The 16,965-nt window shown below is 40.1% G+C and overlaps 1 protein-coding gene across 1 annotated transcript; it reads right to left on the bottom strand.

Annotated features, from left to right (window-relative positions):
- Positions 1–9,728: 9,728 nt before the first annotated feature.
- Positions 9,729–10,277, bottom strand: LOC110104183 (probable pterin-4-alpha-carbinolamine dehydratase, chloroplastic). Its single transcript, XM_020833173.2, has one exon. It carries the CDS (start codon positions 10,167–10,169, stop codon positions 9,744–9,746), a length of 426 nt encoding a protein of 141 aa, XP_020688832.1. The 5' UTR covers positions 10,170–10,277; the 3' UTR covers positions 9,729–9,743.
- Between the last annotated feature and the right edge of the window lie 6,688 nt (positions 10,278–16,965).

The raw sequence follows: 16,965 nt of genomic DNA, 5'->3' as shown, positions 1-16,965 counted from the left end.
TCATGTGTTCTTCTTCGTGGTTGTTCAACTTGGCCCTTCAATGATGTTCCCTTCCAGTTGGATCGGAAGTTAACAACATTTTTTTATCGGAAGCAACAAGAGAGCTCACTTGCTATGAAGGTAACTTTCTCGCTTTTCGCGTGCTTCTTTGGCCAAATCTCATAAAATCGCATAACCAAAGGATTTAGTAAATACAGGATTTAACAAGAAAAGAGGTAATGACTTTGATTTAACATGATGTTTGGTTTTGCATTTTTTGTCGTTTGGCTGGATTTAGATCAAATCCGCTTCAAATCCGGCCTAAGTCCTATTTCAAAACAGTCCCTTAATCTCCTTGCTCCCTCTCTGCCTCCTTTGCTTCCTTCACATCATGTACTTTGCTAACTTAAAATGGTTTTCCTTTTTCACAATTGAAAAATCAAAAAGAATGATGCTTCCCTTCTTTCCTCCCTTTCCAAACCAAAATCAGGTGCAAGGAAGCAACAATCCATCTCCCAATCACGTATCTCCAATCAGTGATGTCTATTTTCCTTCTATATCTCCATATGAGAAATTATTTTGTGTAGACACTGTACCAGAAGAACCGTCTGAATTTGTTTAGTGAATAGTAAAAGAGTTGTGTTATTCACATGGACAAATCAGACTGTCTGGTATCCACACATAATAAAAAATACAACAAAGTAGGGTTTTACTAGGATGACTCTTTTGAATTGTTCATTTTTCTTCCCGATATCCTCAAGCGCCACCCTACCCAACTAGTATGACTTCAATAATCCTCAAATTTTGATGCCAGGAATGGGAGGCTTTAACAACCATAACATGCTTTTTGGCACTTTGCTTGCTCAGCATTATTTGATACAGGGAGCTGCAAAATAATTTTATGGGCGCGTGTTCTTAGTAATTGCATGGGAAGCAGCTTAATTTTCTTGGCGCTCTCCAAAGCCCAAACTTCATGTCTTTACAATAAACAAGACTTTAAGGTCGATCACCTATGGGTCAGAATATGAACCAGATGATGGGATTTTCACCAAATGGATTTCTATGTTCACAAAACCCTATCTTTTCTCCCAATTCTCGGTTACCACTGATAAGCTCTGGTTGTTCCAATCTTGGATTCTTGGGAAATGACAACACATAGGTTGGGCAGAGTTTAAGTAGTTCGACAGGTATGGAAACTAGCATCGACAAAAAAATTATTCTGAGCGGATGCTGAATGTTGTTCGGGGACTAACCTGATTGTGCCATGTCATCCCTTTGCTCGTTACCGCGGCTAGGTACTGGTAAGTATCGCTTGGTACTACGGCTCTGTACCACTGACGTAGTTGCATCTGATTCATCTCTAGACGTAGAGCTACGTCCGGGCGTCCGTGAAGAATAATCTCTCCATTGAGTATGGGTGGTCTCTAAACAATGGATTAACACGGTAGTGAACACATTGCCCTTGCTATAATAGCACGGCTATGGGTGGAAAGGAGAAAATCAATAACTAAAATGGGATGAGAGGGCAGAAATATATATAGCAGAGTAGTATGTTTCTATTCCTTTGAGTGAAGTAATATATTTATAATAATTAATAGAGCAAATATAATGAATATACATCAAAATATATGCTTTAAAAACTAGCATTAATAATATATGAATGAATAATTAACAAAATGTAATAAATCAAGTCAAACTATAAAATATATAAAATTAATATATACATATATATGATAAATAAAATGAAAATGCCATCTATTTAATAATTTTTAAATGTTAACTTGAATACAAAATGAATTTTACCTAACTCTTTTCATACCTCTCCAAATCAAGCATGCCTCAATCCAATGGTTCAAAATACCACGAAAGATTGCATTTAATATCAGCCGTTTGATCGAGGGCATCAATTGGTTGTTTTGACAATTTATCTTATGTTTTATGTTAGTGGAATGGTTGGTTCAAGTGGCCGGTTCATATTCACGCCTCCAACTCCCTAATATTCACGAGAAAAGGATATCTCTAAGGAGAAATTATCGTAATTGTGAATATAAGCTTGCTGAAATTATTGTAATTGTGAATATGGTTGGGCTCAAATTGGATCGATTTTAGTTTCAATGGAATCATCTTATTTAGTCATTCAATTTGATTATAAGTTTGTTGAAATTGGAGTTAGCATGGTCCCAGTTTTAATTTCGGAAGATCCCAACTTAAATATGTCACAAGATTCAAGCTTGATCAATGCGATTTTTTGGTGATGTAACATAATTGTGAATAAAAGCATTTCTTACAATCAAACAAGTACTAAAGAATTGCCATTTTCAGTGGAAAAGCATCCTTAGATCATCACTATAAAGATGAATATCCATTGGATTTTGATGTTCGGAGCTACATAGAGTAGGTGGATTGAGCTAATTTATTTGATGAAGAAATAGGGGTGTCAATTTTTGACATGACCCGAAACACGACCCGAACCCGACCTGGAAAAACCCGGTTTAGGATCAACCCGGACCCAAAACAGGTCGGGTTCGGGTTCAACAAATCAACCCGTTTTAAAAATCGGGTCGGCTTCGGGTTGACCCAGCAACCCGAAAATGACCCGAAATTGACACGAAAACTCCTATTTGACCGGGAAACCAGAGATTGATCCGTTTTGACCCGATTTTGACCCAAAAAATAGATGATTGACCCTATTTTGGACCCGAAAACTAGCAATTTTAGGTCAATTTCGGGTCATTCATGTCGGGTCGGGTTCTGGTCCGGAAACTTGACCCATTTTTAAAAACGGGTTGGGTTCGGACAGTTTCGAGTTCGACCCGAACCCGACCCTTTGATCCGAATTGACACCCCTATGAAGAAATGATTTTTCAAGCAAAATATAAGAGGTCAGTCCTCACTGTCTCTTTTACACATCAGTTCTTATCTATCATATTCCTTAAATTTTAAAGATTTAGATTTTATTGTGGATAACTTCTTTACTATTTTTTAAAATATTTTTTTAGTACAAAAATTTCTAGCTCAAAAAGTTTTTTACTAAAAAACTAATTCAAAAAATAACCAAAAAATTATCCCAAATAAATCCTTAGAATCTATGTGATATGGCTATAATATTTTATAATATTTTATAAAATTGATTATGAAGTTACTACGACAAATAACTAACTACTGAAGTTGCAAAGAATATTTTTCCACCGATAATAAAAAAAATTCATCACAAATTTTTTGAAAAGTAGTAAGAAATCAAGAATTAATAGTCAAATGAAATTATAATAATTATTTGAAAGCAAAACAACTAGAATGTTATTCCAAACAGGCCCTTAATGATAAAATTGCTAGCAAATCTAATTCAAGAAATACTCAAGCAAACTAAATTCAATTTTCCATTTATTGAATGACTACTGAATCTAATCAATCATCACACACTGAATCAGGTATCGGACAGTTTCGGGTTCGACCCGAACCCGACCCGTTGACCCGAATTGACACCCCTATGAAGAAATGATTTTTCAAGCAAAATATAAGAGGTTAGTCCTCACTGTCTCTTTTACACATCAGTTCTTATCTATCATATTCCTTAAATTTTAAAGATTTAGATTTCATTGTGGATAACTTCTTTACTATTTTTTAAAATATTTTTTTAGTACAAAAATTTCTAGCTCAAAAAGTTTTTTACTAAAAAACTAATTCAAAAAATAACAGAAAAATTATCCCAAACAAATCCTTAGAATCTATGTGATACGGCTATAATATTTTGTAATATTTTATAAAATTGATTATGAAGTTACTACGACAAATAACTAACTACTGAAGTTGCAAAGAATATTTTTCCACCGATAATAAAAAAAATTCATCACAAATTTTTTGAAAAGTAGTAAGAAATCAAGAATTAATAGTCAAATGAAATTATAATAATTATTTGAAAGCAAAACAACTAGAATGTTATTCCAAACAGGCCCTTAATGATAAAATTGCTAGCAAATCTAATTCAAGAAATACTCAAGCAAACTAAATTCAATTTTCCATTTATTGAATGACTACTGAATCTAATCAATCATCACACACTGAATCAGGTAATTGAAAAGCAAGGGCTAATCTATATAGGAATAATGCAAGCTCCATATCTTACCCATTATTTTTGTTTTTTTAACAAGCACTTTTTCTATTTCTTTCTCATGCTCAAGATTCTTAAACCAAACCAATCTCACATACTTCAAAACCAACATCTGCTTCGTTTTCAGCAATGCTGCCATGGATTTCACATTTACTAAATAAACCCGACAAAGCTATTGCAAAAGATAAGCTCTCAAAGTAAGCTTATATATAGGGGTGTCAATATTTGATATGACCCGAAAATCTGATCCGAACCAGACACGGAATTTTTGAGTTCGGGTCGACCCGAACCGAATCGGGTTGGGTTCACATTAGGAATTTTGACCAGTTTGTCAAATCGGGTCGGATTTGGGTTGATCTGGAAACCCAAAATCAACCTGTTTTGACATGTTAGGCCATCTTGTCGTGCCATGTCGCGGTCAGAGACCTGTCAGACCATCACATATTGTCAGGGCGTCATTGTGTCCGCCAGTTGCAATGTCGCATCGTCGTCGCGTCCATCATCCCAGCACTACCCTCGCACGCCCGCTACGCCCGTCACTTCCCTTCACCGGCCTGCCGTCAGGGCATCACCGTGTTGATTTTTTTTTTTCATTTTTTTTGTCAAACAAACTGTCGAAGAAATGTCGCTACCCTAATCAAACAAACTGTCGAAGAAACGTCGCTACCCTACGCCAGCTTGCTGTTCTTCTTCTAGTTCCTTCGCCGGCATGTCATGACTGTTCACCGGCCTACCCTCGCACGCCCGCTTCAGCCTGCCATTCGTGCTTCTTCTTCAAGTGGACCAATTCCCTCCATTTCGTGTTGGGTTCACCCAAAAGCAGGTCTGGTTCAGGTCCGAAAAATCGACCCGTTTGTAAAAAATTAGTCGGATTCAGGTTGACCCGAATAGTGCCGGATCAATTCCGGGTCGACCCGAACCCAACCCGTGACCCGAAATTGACACCCCTGCTTATATATTCTCTCAACAGAATCCTCAGAACTACTTATGCTTGGGCAACTCACTGCTTCCTCTCAGCTTTCACCAATGGTATGATGGTTTTGCAAGTATAACAAAAGAAACAAATATGAAAATGAAAGGGTGAATAAAAAAATAGATCTAGCAAAATATATGTAAACAAAATGCTTTTCTTTGATCACTTCACAGTAAGAAGCTTAATAACAGAAGCGTATGGAGGTTACAGATTCATCAAGCTTTCTCAGCCAACGGGTTCGAAAGCTATCTTACAGAGCAACCATCGAGTCCGGTCTCACCCTCCGACCAAAAACTATGGAGATTAATAGATCAAAACCTTGTCTCTGCTCTATTTTCCACAATATCTCCCTCGGTCTTACCTTACATCCTTCATCTTAAAAACTCTCACAACATCTGGAACATATTGGAACTTCGCCTGCAACCTTCCAATCGTTCTCGTGTTCTCCAGCTAAAGAACGAGCTACACAATGTTCAGATGCGTGATCAAACCATTCCTCAATATCTTGCACAAATCAAATCTCTGGTGGACAACATTTCTGCAGCCGGATCACACATAGAAACAGAGGATGTCATTCTATACACATTGAAGGGCTTACCATCCTCCTAAAACCCATTCAAAGCATCAATCCGAATCTCGCCTCACACGATTTCTCTGGAATCCCTATATTCGCTTCTATGCAGTGAGGAAGTTAACCTTCAGTCCGAACTACAGCAAGATACGACATCAACAGGTGATGTTCAAGCTCTATACTCGTCCAAAGGACGAGCGAAACCATCAACCCCTCGTAGTACCAGGGGCCGTGGACCTCCTCCCAGCTCCACCGCAACCATGTATAGAGCTCCGTATCCGAAAGACCAAACTCAGCAGCAAACGAACCGTTCCTCCCCGAGACCAATTTGCCAGATTTGTGGAAAATCTGGTCATTCTGCCTTATCGTGCTGGCATAGATACAACTCTAACTACAGCTCCCCATCGGTCTCCAATACCAGAGCTTACTTCACTTCATCCCAGAACACACCCAGCAACGATTGGATACTCGATTCTGGGGCCTCTGCCCACCTCACACCCGATGTTCTACACATCCCGCAACCAACATCTTACCAGGGCTCCGACTCCGTCTCTACAGCGAGTGGATCATCACTTCCCATTCACCACAGTGGCTCGAGTATCCTTCCTCTCCCAGAAACCAATCATAAGCTAAAACTCACTCGCCTTCTTCACGTTCCTTCAATATCACACAACTTATTATCTATATCCAAACTCGTCACTGACAATCAATGATCTGTATCCTTCGATCCTGGTGGATTCGTCATCAAGGACCTACGGGACAACACCATTCTTCACCGTGGCCATAGTCAAGACGGAATCTACCCTCTCAAAGCCCTCCACACTACAACATCTTCAGGTACACCAACTTCAGCTTCAATCTAGCATGCTCGCCTCGGTCATGCTCATCCTCGTGCAATGGCCGCATTATCTACTCTTCTCCCCGAATTAAAGACATGCTCATTTTCTTTTGTCTGCACTTCTTGTAATGTGGCCAAGAGCCACCTTCTTTCTTTTCCAAAACAAGCAAAAGATGTATCTACTCCGTTCAGTTTAATACACTCATATGTTTGGGGTCCTTCCCCTGTATCCTCTCTAACTGGTTATCGCTACTACTCTGTGTTCATCGATGATGCTACCCGCTACTGCTGGGTTTACTTAATGCACACTAAAAATGAAACTTATCTAAAATTTAAACAATTTCTTGCAATGGTCACAACTCAATTCAAAGCCACCATCCAAACCTTTCGCTCAGACGCCGGTGGTGAATACACAAGTCATGAATTCAAAAATCTCCTCCAAGCCCATGGCATTCAGCATCAGTTCAGTTGCCCGAACACTCCCCAGCAGAATGGTGTCTCCGAAAGGAAACATCATCACCTTCTCGAAACCACATGCACTCTACTACATGCCGCCAATCTACCATTTCGTTTCTGGGCAGAAGCCCTCCAAACCTCTAACTACCTAATAAACCGACTACCCACGTCTGCATTAAACTCTCAGATTCCATTCATCTTGCTCCACGGCCAACCCCCTCAATACAACCACCTCAAATCGTTTGGCTGCCTATGCTTCCCATGGCTACAACCTCAATCACCTCACAAACTCGCTCCTAGATCCACACCTTGTATCTTTCTAGGCTACTCTCCACATCACAAAGGATATAAATGCTACAACACTCAAACCCACAAACTCCATATTTCCCGCCATGTACGTTTCTATGAACATCTACAATCATACAACGAACCTCTCACAACTTCTTCTCTCACACACTCTAACACATACATACCTCCAATGCTCCTAACTCCTAGCTCTATTCATCCGACACCCAACTCCATCATTCCTCCATCAACCAACTCCATCTCAGCTACTACTAAACCTCTTCCCACCACTCAACCCATCAGTACATCTCCTCCTGATATCCAAACCTTACCTACCAACACTACAATTCCCACACATTCTATGGCTACCCGATCCAAAACAGGTCACTCTAGACCAAAGAAAGTATATGATCTACTTGCTGTTGCTGACTCTATGTCCCCTCCCACATCCTACAATGCGGCCTCCAAACATCCCTCCTGGCAAGCAGCCGTGTCAGAAGAAATTGAAGCTCTGCTCAAACAGAGGACCTGGTCCCTCACTCCGCCTCCGCCTCAGGCTCCAGTTCTTGGCTGCCGTTGGACCTACAAGATTAAAACCAATCCCAATAGGACCATCGACAGATACAAAGCGAGACTCGTCGCTCAAGGCTTCACACAGCAATACGGAGTAAATTACAAAGACACGTTCAGCCCCGTTGCCAAAATGCCCACAATCCGCCTTCTCCTCATTATCGCCATTCATTATCAATTGCCACAGCTACAATTCGATGTAGCCAATGTGTTTCTTCACGGCGACCTTCATGAGGAAGTGTATATGAAACAACCACAAGGCTTTGTAGACCGGGATCATCCAAATCACGTATGCCGCCTACACAAGGCTCTCTACGGCCTAAAACAGGCTCCCCGGCAGTGGTTTTGAAAGCTCACTGAGTTTCTTCTTCACTTCGGATTTCAATTCAGTGTCGGGCAGACCCCTTGCTACTTGTCTACAACAAAGCCACAACTCAGCTCTACCTACTCATCTATGTAGATGATCTTCTTCTCACGGGCAACGATTGATCCACCATCAATTCGCTCCTACAACAATTACAAGCCAATTTCGATCTAAAGCAGCTCGGTCAAGCCAGTTTGTTTCTCGACATTCAAATCTCATACACTGCTACTGGCGCATTCCTCCATCAATCGCATTATGCTCGCGATATACTCATCGCCTCCGGTCTCCAGGACAGCAAACCAGCTAGCACAGCTATCTCCCCCTCTGGCACCAGAAATGCCCCTCTTCTCACACCGTATGACAATCCAACCCAATTCAGGCAGCTAGCTGGCTCTCTACACTATCTCACCGTAACTAGACCTGATCTATCGTTTGCTGTCAATACAATCTGCCAAAGCATGCACAACCCGACCATCCACAACTATACGCGGCTTAAACGGCTTCTCCGCTATGTCAAAGGCACTCAACACCTCGGTCTACCCATCACCAGAGGTTCTCTCGAGCTCACTATATATTGTGACGCCGACTGGGCAACGCACGCTACTGACAGAAAATCCATCACCGGATTTTGCACCTTCCTCGGCAACAACATCCTTTCATGGAGTGTGAAGAAACAAACTACGGTAGCAAAATCCTCCACTGAAGCCGAATATAGGGCTCTTGCCTCTGCCCTCTCGGACATCAATTGGCTGCGCCGCCTCCTTCTAGATTTCCAGATACCTCTCGACAAACCGACTACCATTTTCTGCGACAACGCTTCCGCATTGTCCCTTGCTCACAACCCCGTGTTCCACGCACGGACCAAACACATAGAAATCGATCACCATTTCCTCAGTGATCACATACAGAAGGAGACAATCACAGCAATTCATCTCAACTCTGAAGATCAAATTGCTGACATTCTGACGAAGCCGCTCTCGACGACTCGCTTCATCACTCCAAGGAACAAACTAACCATCAGTGCCTTAGATCGTTAGTTTGAGGGGGATGTACAGATATAATTAGTAATGGTATTGGCCACATGGGCAACACCATATACTCTCTCTGCGCCACTTCTCTGACCCTTAACGGTCTCTGACACTGTAGCTTTATGAGCTCTGTTTCGGTTCTTATATACCGCAAGCTCTCTAATAGAAACCATGGGTTTTTCTCTAATTCTACTGTTCATCTTCTTCCTAACCATGCTCTTGCAGGAAACTCTTCAATTATGGCTTGGTCATTTTACCAAGTTATTGAGAATATAGAAGTATGCAGTACCGTAAAAAGGGTGGTCTCCCAATTTCAAATGTGGACAGGAATATTCAGCAGAAAACACAATCAACACATATGAAACTACTAAGAAATTAAATAATGACGTGATTACAGAAATGATATACTTTCTCTAATAAGCAGCTCAGTAACAAACAGCAAAGATGGACGCCACAAACTCGAAGTTTAGCAGTATCGACAGCAAAACATCTAAAGGCAAGCATTGAAGCAGAAAGCAATAAAGCCTTCGATAGATAGTTAAAAAAGGGACGATTCAACCACTGAAAATGCTTAAGTGTGCTTTAGAAACAGTAGCGATATCCTTACCTTCTTCAAAAGCTTCTCCGCATCCTCCTTAGACAAGGGGAGTTGAGAAGAAGGAACGGGTTCGCAACTCCGCTGAGCCAGGGATATAACGGAGAGATTGGGGATAAGGATCCGATGTTCCGTGCTCTCATTCCCCAGTACCTTTTCGCCGAAATTGCTTTCGAGTTCGGCCGGAAAGGGGTCTCTGGCGCCGAAGTCACCGAGAAGATCAGGGGCCATGGATCGGATGGGAGAATGGCGACTGCTCCATCTCGTTCGCTTAAAGAAGAAGACGACGGACGATAGAGACGGCGTGTAGAAGGAAGAGAAGGACGTGGCAACGAGTGTGTTTCTAGCACTGGAGCAGGTGCAGATAAGGGAAGGATGAAGAGAAAGGGAAGCGGATGCCATAGGAGTGATGGATTGGTTCAAGCTCAATGTTTGCTGATCTTATCCATGTATATGGGACAACACTTTCATTAAAATTTTTTTTTTTGGGGAAATTTTTGGGCAGAGCCCATTCCATTATAAAATGAGGTAGTTACATGTAAAAGAAAACAGCGAAGAAGAACCTATACCAATATAGACCAAAGGATCAAAACCAGGGAATAAAACAAAACTTTCCATAAATACTATAAAAAGAAACTGAGAAAGAGAAAGAAACAACCAACATAACCGAAGGCAGTGGGATCAAAGAGAGAACCCACGGGATCAGGAATTGCCGCTCTCTCTATCTGGTTGCAAAATGAACTGTCCAAAACATCTGCCCTCCAAAGGAGAAAGTGGCAATTCTGTCATCCTAGCCCATCAAACCGGAACCCAAAAAACTGCAGAAGCAAACTGCAGTAAAATCCAACAGAACACAGCAGGAGAAACAAGAAAGCTCTCGAAATATCGAGCAGTAAAGCATCTCAAAGTAGCTCCATAAGCTCTTCCCTCGATTTCCATCTCAGAATCTTGCCAAAACAGCAGCTTTTATTTTGTGTACTAAGGTGGTAGAGGAGGCCACATTAGTACCAAAATTTCTTTCATTTCTTTCTCTCCATAAATGATAAACCGCACAGCATATAATCAGAAAAAATAAATCCTTCTCCTTTTTAAAGTTTTCATCAATAAACTCAAATATTTGAAGGATGGATGGTCTTAATAGCAAATTTCCAATATTTTTAAATAAAGCCTTAAGCACAGCGAAAGAGTAGTCACACTCAAAGAAAAGGTGACTAACCGTCTCCACACCAGAGTGACATAAAGAGCAATTCTGCTTCACAGTCATACCCCTAGATATCAGAATATTAGTGGTTTTAAGCCACCAGAGAGGGCCATCCAGCAAAAGGAAGAAAATCTAATGACATAATGCTTATGCCACACGAATTGCCACCAATTAACCTTGATGAGGTTATTATACAGAAAATCCCTATAATCTCTTTGCTTACAATTCTTGCCAGTACCCCAAAAAAGAGTATTATGAGAATCCAACAGCACAGGAAATTCCAAGAAAACCTGGTGTACATCTACAGGTAACGAATCAGGTAAAATCCAACCAGATTCATTAAGAATAACCTTTATACTTTCATTCACAGGGAAAGAGGCAAGGATAGGCCGAACTTCCTCAATTTCTTCTAGACGTTTGTCCCTAAACCAATGATCCCAATAAAGAGCAAACTTAGAGCGCACAGAAACATTAAAATGAAAGTTTTCTTTGGCAATACAAGCATCTTTACAAATACTTTTTCAGAACTTAGAGGCCTTAGTTCCAGGCTCCTTCCAAGGGGAAATATAAACATTAAATAACCAGATGGGAAGAGGACTGGAAGAGTTGTAATTCCTGATAATAAGAGAGCAATTGAACCCAAATTGAAGAGAATGAAGGGAGGGTAAGCCTATGCCCCCCATTGTTTTGGGCTTACAAGTATTTTTCCAAGAGATTAAATGCATTTTCTTGCAATTAGAGTCCCTAAAATATAGGAATTTGGCACAAACCTTATCTATCTGTTTAAGAATAGTTTTCGGTATAATGCTCCCCCTAATCCAGTAAGCAATAGTATTCCATATCGTGTATCTTAAAAATTGCAATCTCCCTGCAAACGATAAAGCCTTAGCCTTCCAGCCTGAGAGCTTCTTAATAACACCTTCCAAAAGCTGAGAGAACCAAGCCAGTTTTGGGTTGTAGGGGGAGATGGGAACTCCCAGGAAGTTCATAAAGGAGGAAGGAGCATTGATATTAAGAGAAGAGAAAATACCCTCAGCATTAGCACAGTTAGGAGGTAGAATGATAGAGCTCTTATGATAATTCACCTTAAGACCCGAAGCATAAGAGAAACTGTGAAGTAGACGGTTAAGAGTCTCACAATTACTAGAATCAGCCTTCCCAAAGACAATCAGATAATCGGCATACAGTAGGTGGAAGAGTTTGTAATCTCCAATAGTGAGAGTTTCAAACCTGTTATCAGAGAGATTACAGTCTAGAAGACACGATAAAGCATCCATCACAATACTAAAAAGGTATGGACTCAGAGGACAGCCTTGACGAAGTCCAGAAGTAGAAGGGAAGAAACCATCAAGGGTCCCATCAATACACAAGGAGAACCACACATCCTCAATACAAGCTTCAATCCACCTAACGAAAGGAGCAGGGAAACCTTTTTGCAGCATCCTAGCCAAAAGGAATTCTCTAGAGACACTATCAAAAGCTTTTTTGATGTCAAGCTTCACACACATAAGCATAAACTTGGAGAATTTCCTATGAAATTGAAGAATTTCATTTACAAGTAAAACATTATCAGTGGAAATTCTATTACGAATGAAACAGCTTAATTTTCCTTTATAATGAAAGGCATAATGAATTTCATTCTACTAGCAAGAACTTTGGCAATAATTTTGTAGATAGCATTACAAAGAGCAATAGGAGGAAACTCAAAAATATCCTCAGCATGACTAGATTTAGGTATGAGAGTGATAGCAGCAGCTTTAGCCGAGCGCGGAATATAAGGATTATTGTAAAAGTACTTAACAGCAAAGCAAACCGTAGGACCACAAACCATCCAAGTGGACTTAAAGAATTCAAAGTTGTAACCATCAGGCCCTGGAGTAGAATTTGAAGCTCCCGAGAATACCGCATATTTTATCTCCTTGTCAGTGAAAGGAGCAATAAGATTTTCAATATACTCAGGGGGAATAGTATTACCAGTGGGGAACATGTTGATGTTGAAATCAAGATTCCGGGGAGAGTTGAAGAGCTTTTGGAAATGAGATATAGCTTCCTTAATAGCATCGGACCAAGAAGAATTAGAATTAGACATGGCCAGAGTAATAGCAGTTTTTTTGTAACTCCTCCTTATACGAATCCTAGCATAAAGGTATTTGAGATCATCCTCACCCTGAGCTAACCACTTAGCTTTAGCTCTCTGCTTAACCCAGGAAAACCACAAAGAGGTGGTAGCTTCAAGTTCCTGATTTATGCTTTTCAGATCTTTAGAGGTTTGTACTAAGTCATCTCCAGCTTGCAATCGAAAAAGACAAGCAGCTTGCTTGTCTTGAATCTTCTTTATATCTTCAGCCATAGTGTTTGAATTAGCCCAACTTTTCCCTTTCACTGCCCTTTTCAAAAGTTTAAGCTTGGTACAGAGGTCTACTAAAGGGTTACCTTTAGTTTTAACAGCAAAAACCTCAAACATAAGAAACCAGAATTGTTCATTCTTAAGCCAAAAATTCTTAAACAAAAACCTGTGATGAGTGGAAGGACTAATTCCAGCTTTAAGAATAACCGGACAGTGATCCGAGACATCAGAATTTTTTACCACATAATAGGAATCTGGAAAGGAAGTGAGCCAATGTTCATTAACCAACATCCTATCTAACTTGATATGAATAGGACTCTCAGTCCTTTGATTATACCAGGTGTAAGAGTGACCAGTGGATGCCAAATCATTCAAATTAGATTCAAAGATGAAGCTGTTAAAGTCATGAAGCTGATGTTGAAGAAGTACATTCCCACCTAACTTTTCCGAGGGAAATCTGCAGCAATTAAAATCTCCCATAACAATCCAGGGAATACCTGCTACCGGAGAAATGCTTTTTAACTCTTCCCAAAGAGTCCTTCTACCCTCCTGCATATTAGAGGCATAGATAACCGAGAGAAGAAAACGGGGGCTAGAACCAAAAGCTACCATACCAGCAATCATTTGGGAGGAGCAAAAGGAAGGATTAAAAGAGAGCCTATCCTGACTCCATTTTATCCAGATTCTGCCGGGGTTAGCACAATGAAAATTATTGCAACTTGATTCAACATCGTAAACCAAGTGGCTATTGTAAAAGCCTCCATCCGAGAGACTAGCAAGCTGTATCTTATTTTCCAAGATACAATTCATATCTAAATTAAGATATTTGACTAACATTTTGCAGTATGAAACCTTATTAGAGGCAGAAAATCCTCTAATATTCCAAGCAGCTATGGTTGGACATATCATTTATGTCTAGAAGTGGAAGCAGGAGGCTTTTTTGAACCCTGCCCTCTAGTACTCTTGGGTTGAGGAGATATCTTTTTCTTCTCTTTGGAATTTGTAGGTGGGTCTGAAAAAGATGAGCTTTCGATTTTAGTACCAGAGAAAGCAGAATCCTTTGCTCCCTGTAGAGTCAAAAATTTATTGCTAGTCTGTATGTTGGGTGGAATATAGGAAGGGATAACCGGAATATCTGTCTCTCCCAGTCCTTCCTCCGTAGGAGAGTTGAGATTGGGAATATTTAAATTTCTAGATTCAGAGGCTATAGTGGGTTCTGGTGCTATATTATGTATCTTACTGGAAAGGGTATTTTCATCCTGCTTAGGAGAGGATGTTTGATCGGCAATTGCAACAACAGGACCAGCAGTAGGCGGAACTATAGGGGGAACAGTGTTAGGGAAATCAACTTGAGAGGGCACCATGGCAAGCACTGAAGTGGAAGCAGCTTGTATATTAGTGATGGGATTTAAAATTTTGCTAACAGGTTTAAAAGCTGGTGTGTTCCTCCTAGCCTGAGAGCCAGGACGGTTTTGAGATTTATTGCGGGGGTTACAAGAGGAACTACGCCCTCTGTTTTGGGTAGGAGGATTGGTTTCTTTATGTTGATTTGAAGGGCATTGGGCTGAGGAGTGAGCTAGGGAGGAACATGTGCTACATGGAGTAGGTTTCCACTCATATTGGATTCGAAGATTGATAACTTCCCCTTCAATAGAAACCCCCACAGAATCAGGAAAAGGAGAGGTAATGGAAACTTGTATACAAATCCTTGCATAAGTTAATCTGGTCTTAGCAGTTGTTAAAGTATCAACAGCAATCGGAATGCCTATTTTAGAGGCAATTTTGGATATCCCTTCTGAATTCCAACAGACTAAAGGCAGATCGTGCACCCTAACCCAGATAGGAACCGATGTGAAATTTTCTCTTGTCGGATGGAAATTTTTGGTCCACTTTTGAAAAAGAAATGGTTTTCCATGGAAAAACCAAGCTCCTTTTGACCACACCATATCATAATCTTCTAGTAAAGAAAATCTAAAGAGAAAGAACCCATCTGATAGAGCAACAAGCTGAAAAGTACCTTTGAGCTTCCAAATACGCATGGCAGTTTCTTTAAGCGCTTCATAATAAAGCCTCTTACCGATCGAGTAGCCAACAAGACAGAGACTCCATTCGGCCGCAGCTACTTCTGTAAAATCTTTGTTAAAAGGAATGATCTCCTCTGGGGTTTCAATGAGGGACACAGGTATATGGGGGGAGGAAGGAGCTGGCTCAGCTATGATATTAGACCAGAGATGATCTAATACCCGACGAGGAGGAGATTTTTGGGTAGCAGAGGAAGACGAAGAGTTTACCAGAGGGGGAAAAAGGCTAGGATCTAACTGACCCAGCGGATCCATGATGGCCACCGGCGGAAGGCCGGTGGCGGCCAGGTAAAGGAAGGAGGAGCAAAGTCGCAGAAAGAAGAGAGCGGCTAGGGCAAGCAGACGCAAAAAACTCCACACTTCCATTAAAATGAAACCAATTTTTTTTTTTTTTAGGCTAATTAAGTCAGACTCATACATCACATATATAAAACTCGAATACAAGATCTCTTAGTTAAAAGTTTAAGCTCTCATCCAACTAATAAAGATAAGCTTATAAAAACAGCTTCTCATTGTCACATTTTTCTTAATGATGTTTTATGTGTTGTGAGAACTTTATGGATAGAAAAAAAAAGGCAAAACAAATAAATGTTTACTGTCTTGTATCCTATAAAATTTTCGCGCACTAACCCAAAAAAAAAAAAATTTGAGAGTAATTTATAAGAGACAGATTTTCTTAAGGGATTCTTTAGTCGGTGGAAAAGTGAATATAAAGTATTTATTAAGCTGTATTTATCATTTTTTGGTATTGGTTGGCTGAAAAAATAAATTCAAAGAAAATTATAATAAATGCAGTGTATTTATCCTAGTTCAATTTTGAGGTAAAGCATTCTCTCCTAATTTTGAAGGAGAATGCTTTACACCTTTTGCTCCTTTACTTGAGCACCATCATTGCCGCCATTTGTCATTGTCACCCACCGATCCAGCCGGCCGTTGTCATCGCTGCATCCCATCGTTGGCCATGGATTGTTGATTATCGCCGCCCTCCATGGCCAGCCACCGACCGCTGTCGACCATAGCCGGCAGCTGCTGCCGCTGACGCCCTCCTCTCACCCACTGTCGTCTGCAACTTGCCGGGGCCATATAGGACTTTAATCTACATTCATTACTTAATTCCAACAAAAAAATATTATTCATCTGCATTTACTTTACATTCATCCAAATAACTCAAAAGTATTCTTTTTACACACATTCCTTTTACATTACATTCATTTTATATTGCATTTCTTTTTCAACAAACCAAATACTCCCTAAATAAAAATATTGAAAGCGAATATGATTGTAGATTATAAATGATATTATTTCACATAATTGTTGGAGCATATATAAATGATAGCCATGAAATATGAATGATGTATTCTATGATAAAAGTTGAAATTGTCTTGAAGCGTTATAGTTTTCTTCAAAATATTAGTTGTGATATGTTTTTTTTTTTTTTTTAAGAAATAAAATTAGAGACTAAGAAGTCTAGTATAAATATTTGTGTTAACATTGGGAATTAGAGTTGGTGCCAATAGTATGCTTAGCCTTCTTATTCCAATGTTGTATTGTAGACAACATTGGGATTAG

Source organism: Dendrobium catenatum, unplaced genomic scaffold (assembly GCF_001605985.2).
Source record: "Dendrobium catenatum unplaced genomic scaffold, ASM160598v2 original_scaffold_86101, whole genome shotgun sequence".
In the NCBI taxonomy this organism is placed as follows: Eukaryota; Viridiplantae; Streptophyta; class Magnoliopsida; order Asparagales; family Orchidaceae; genus Dendrobium; species Dendrobium catenatum.
The sequence above is the reverse complement of the archived record's forward strand: the minus strand, read 5'-3'. Positions and strand labels throughout refer to the sequence as shown.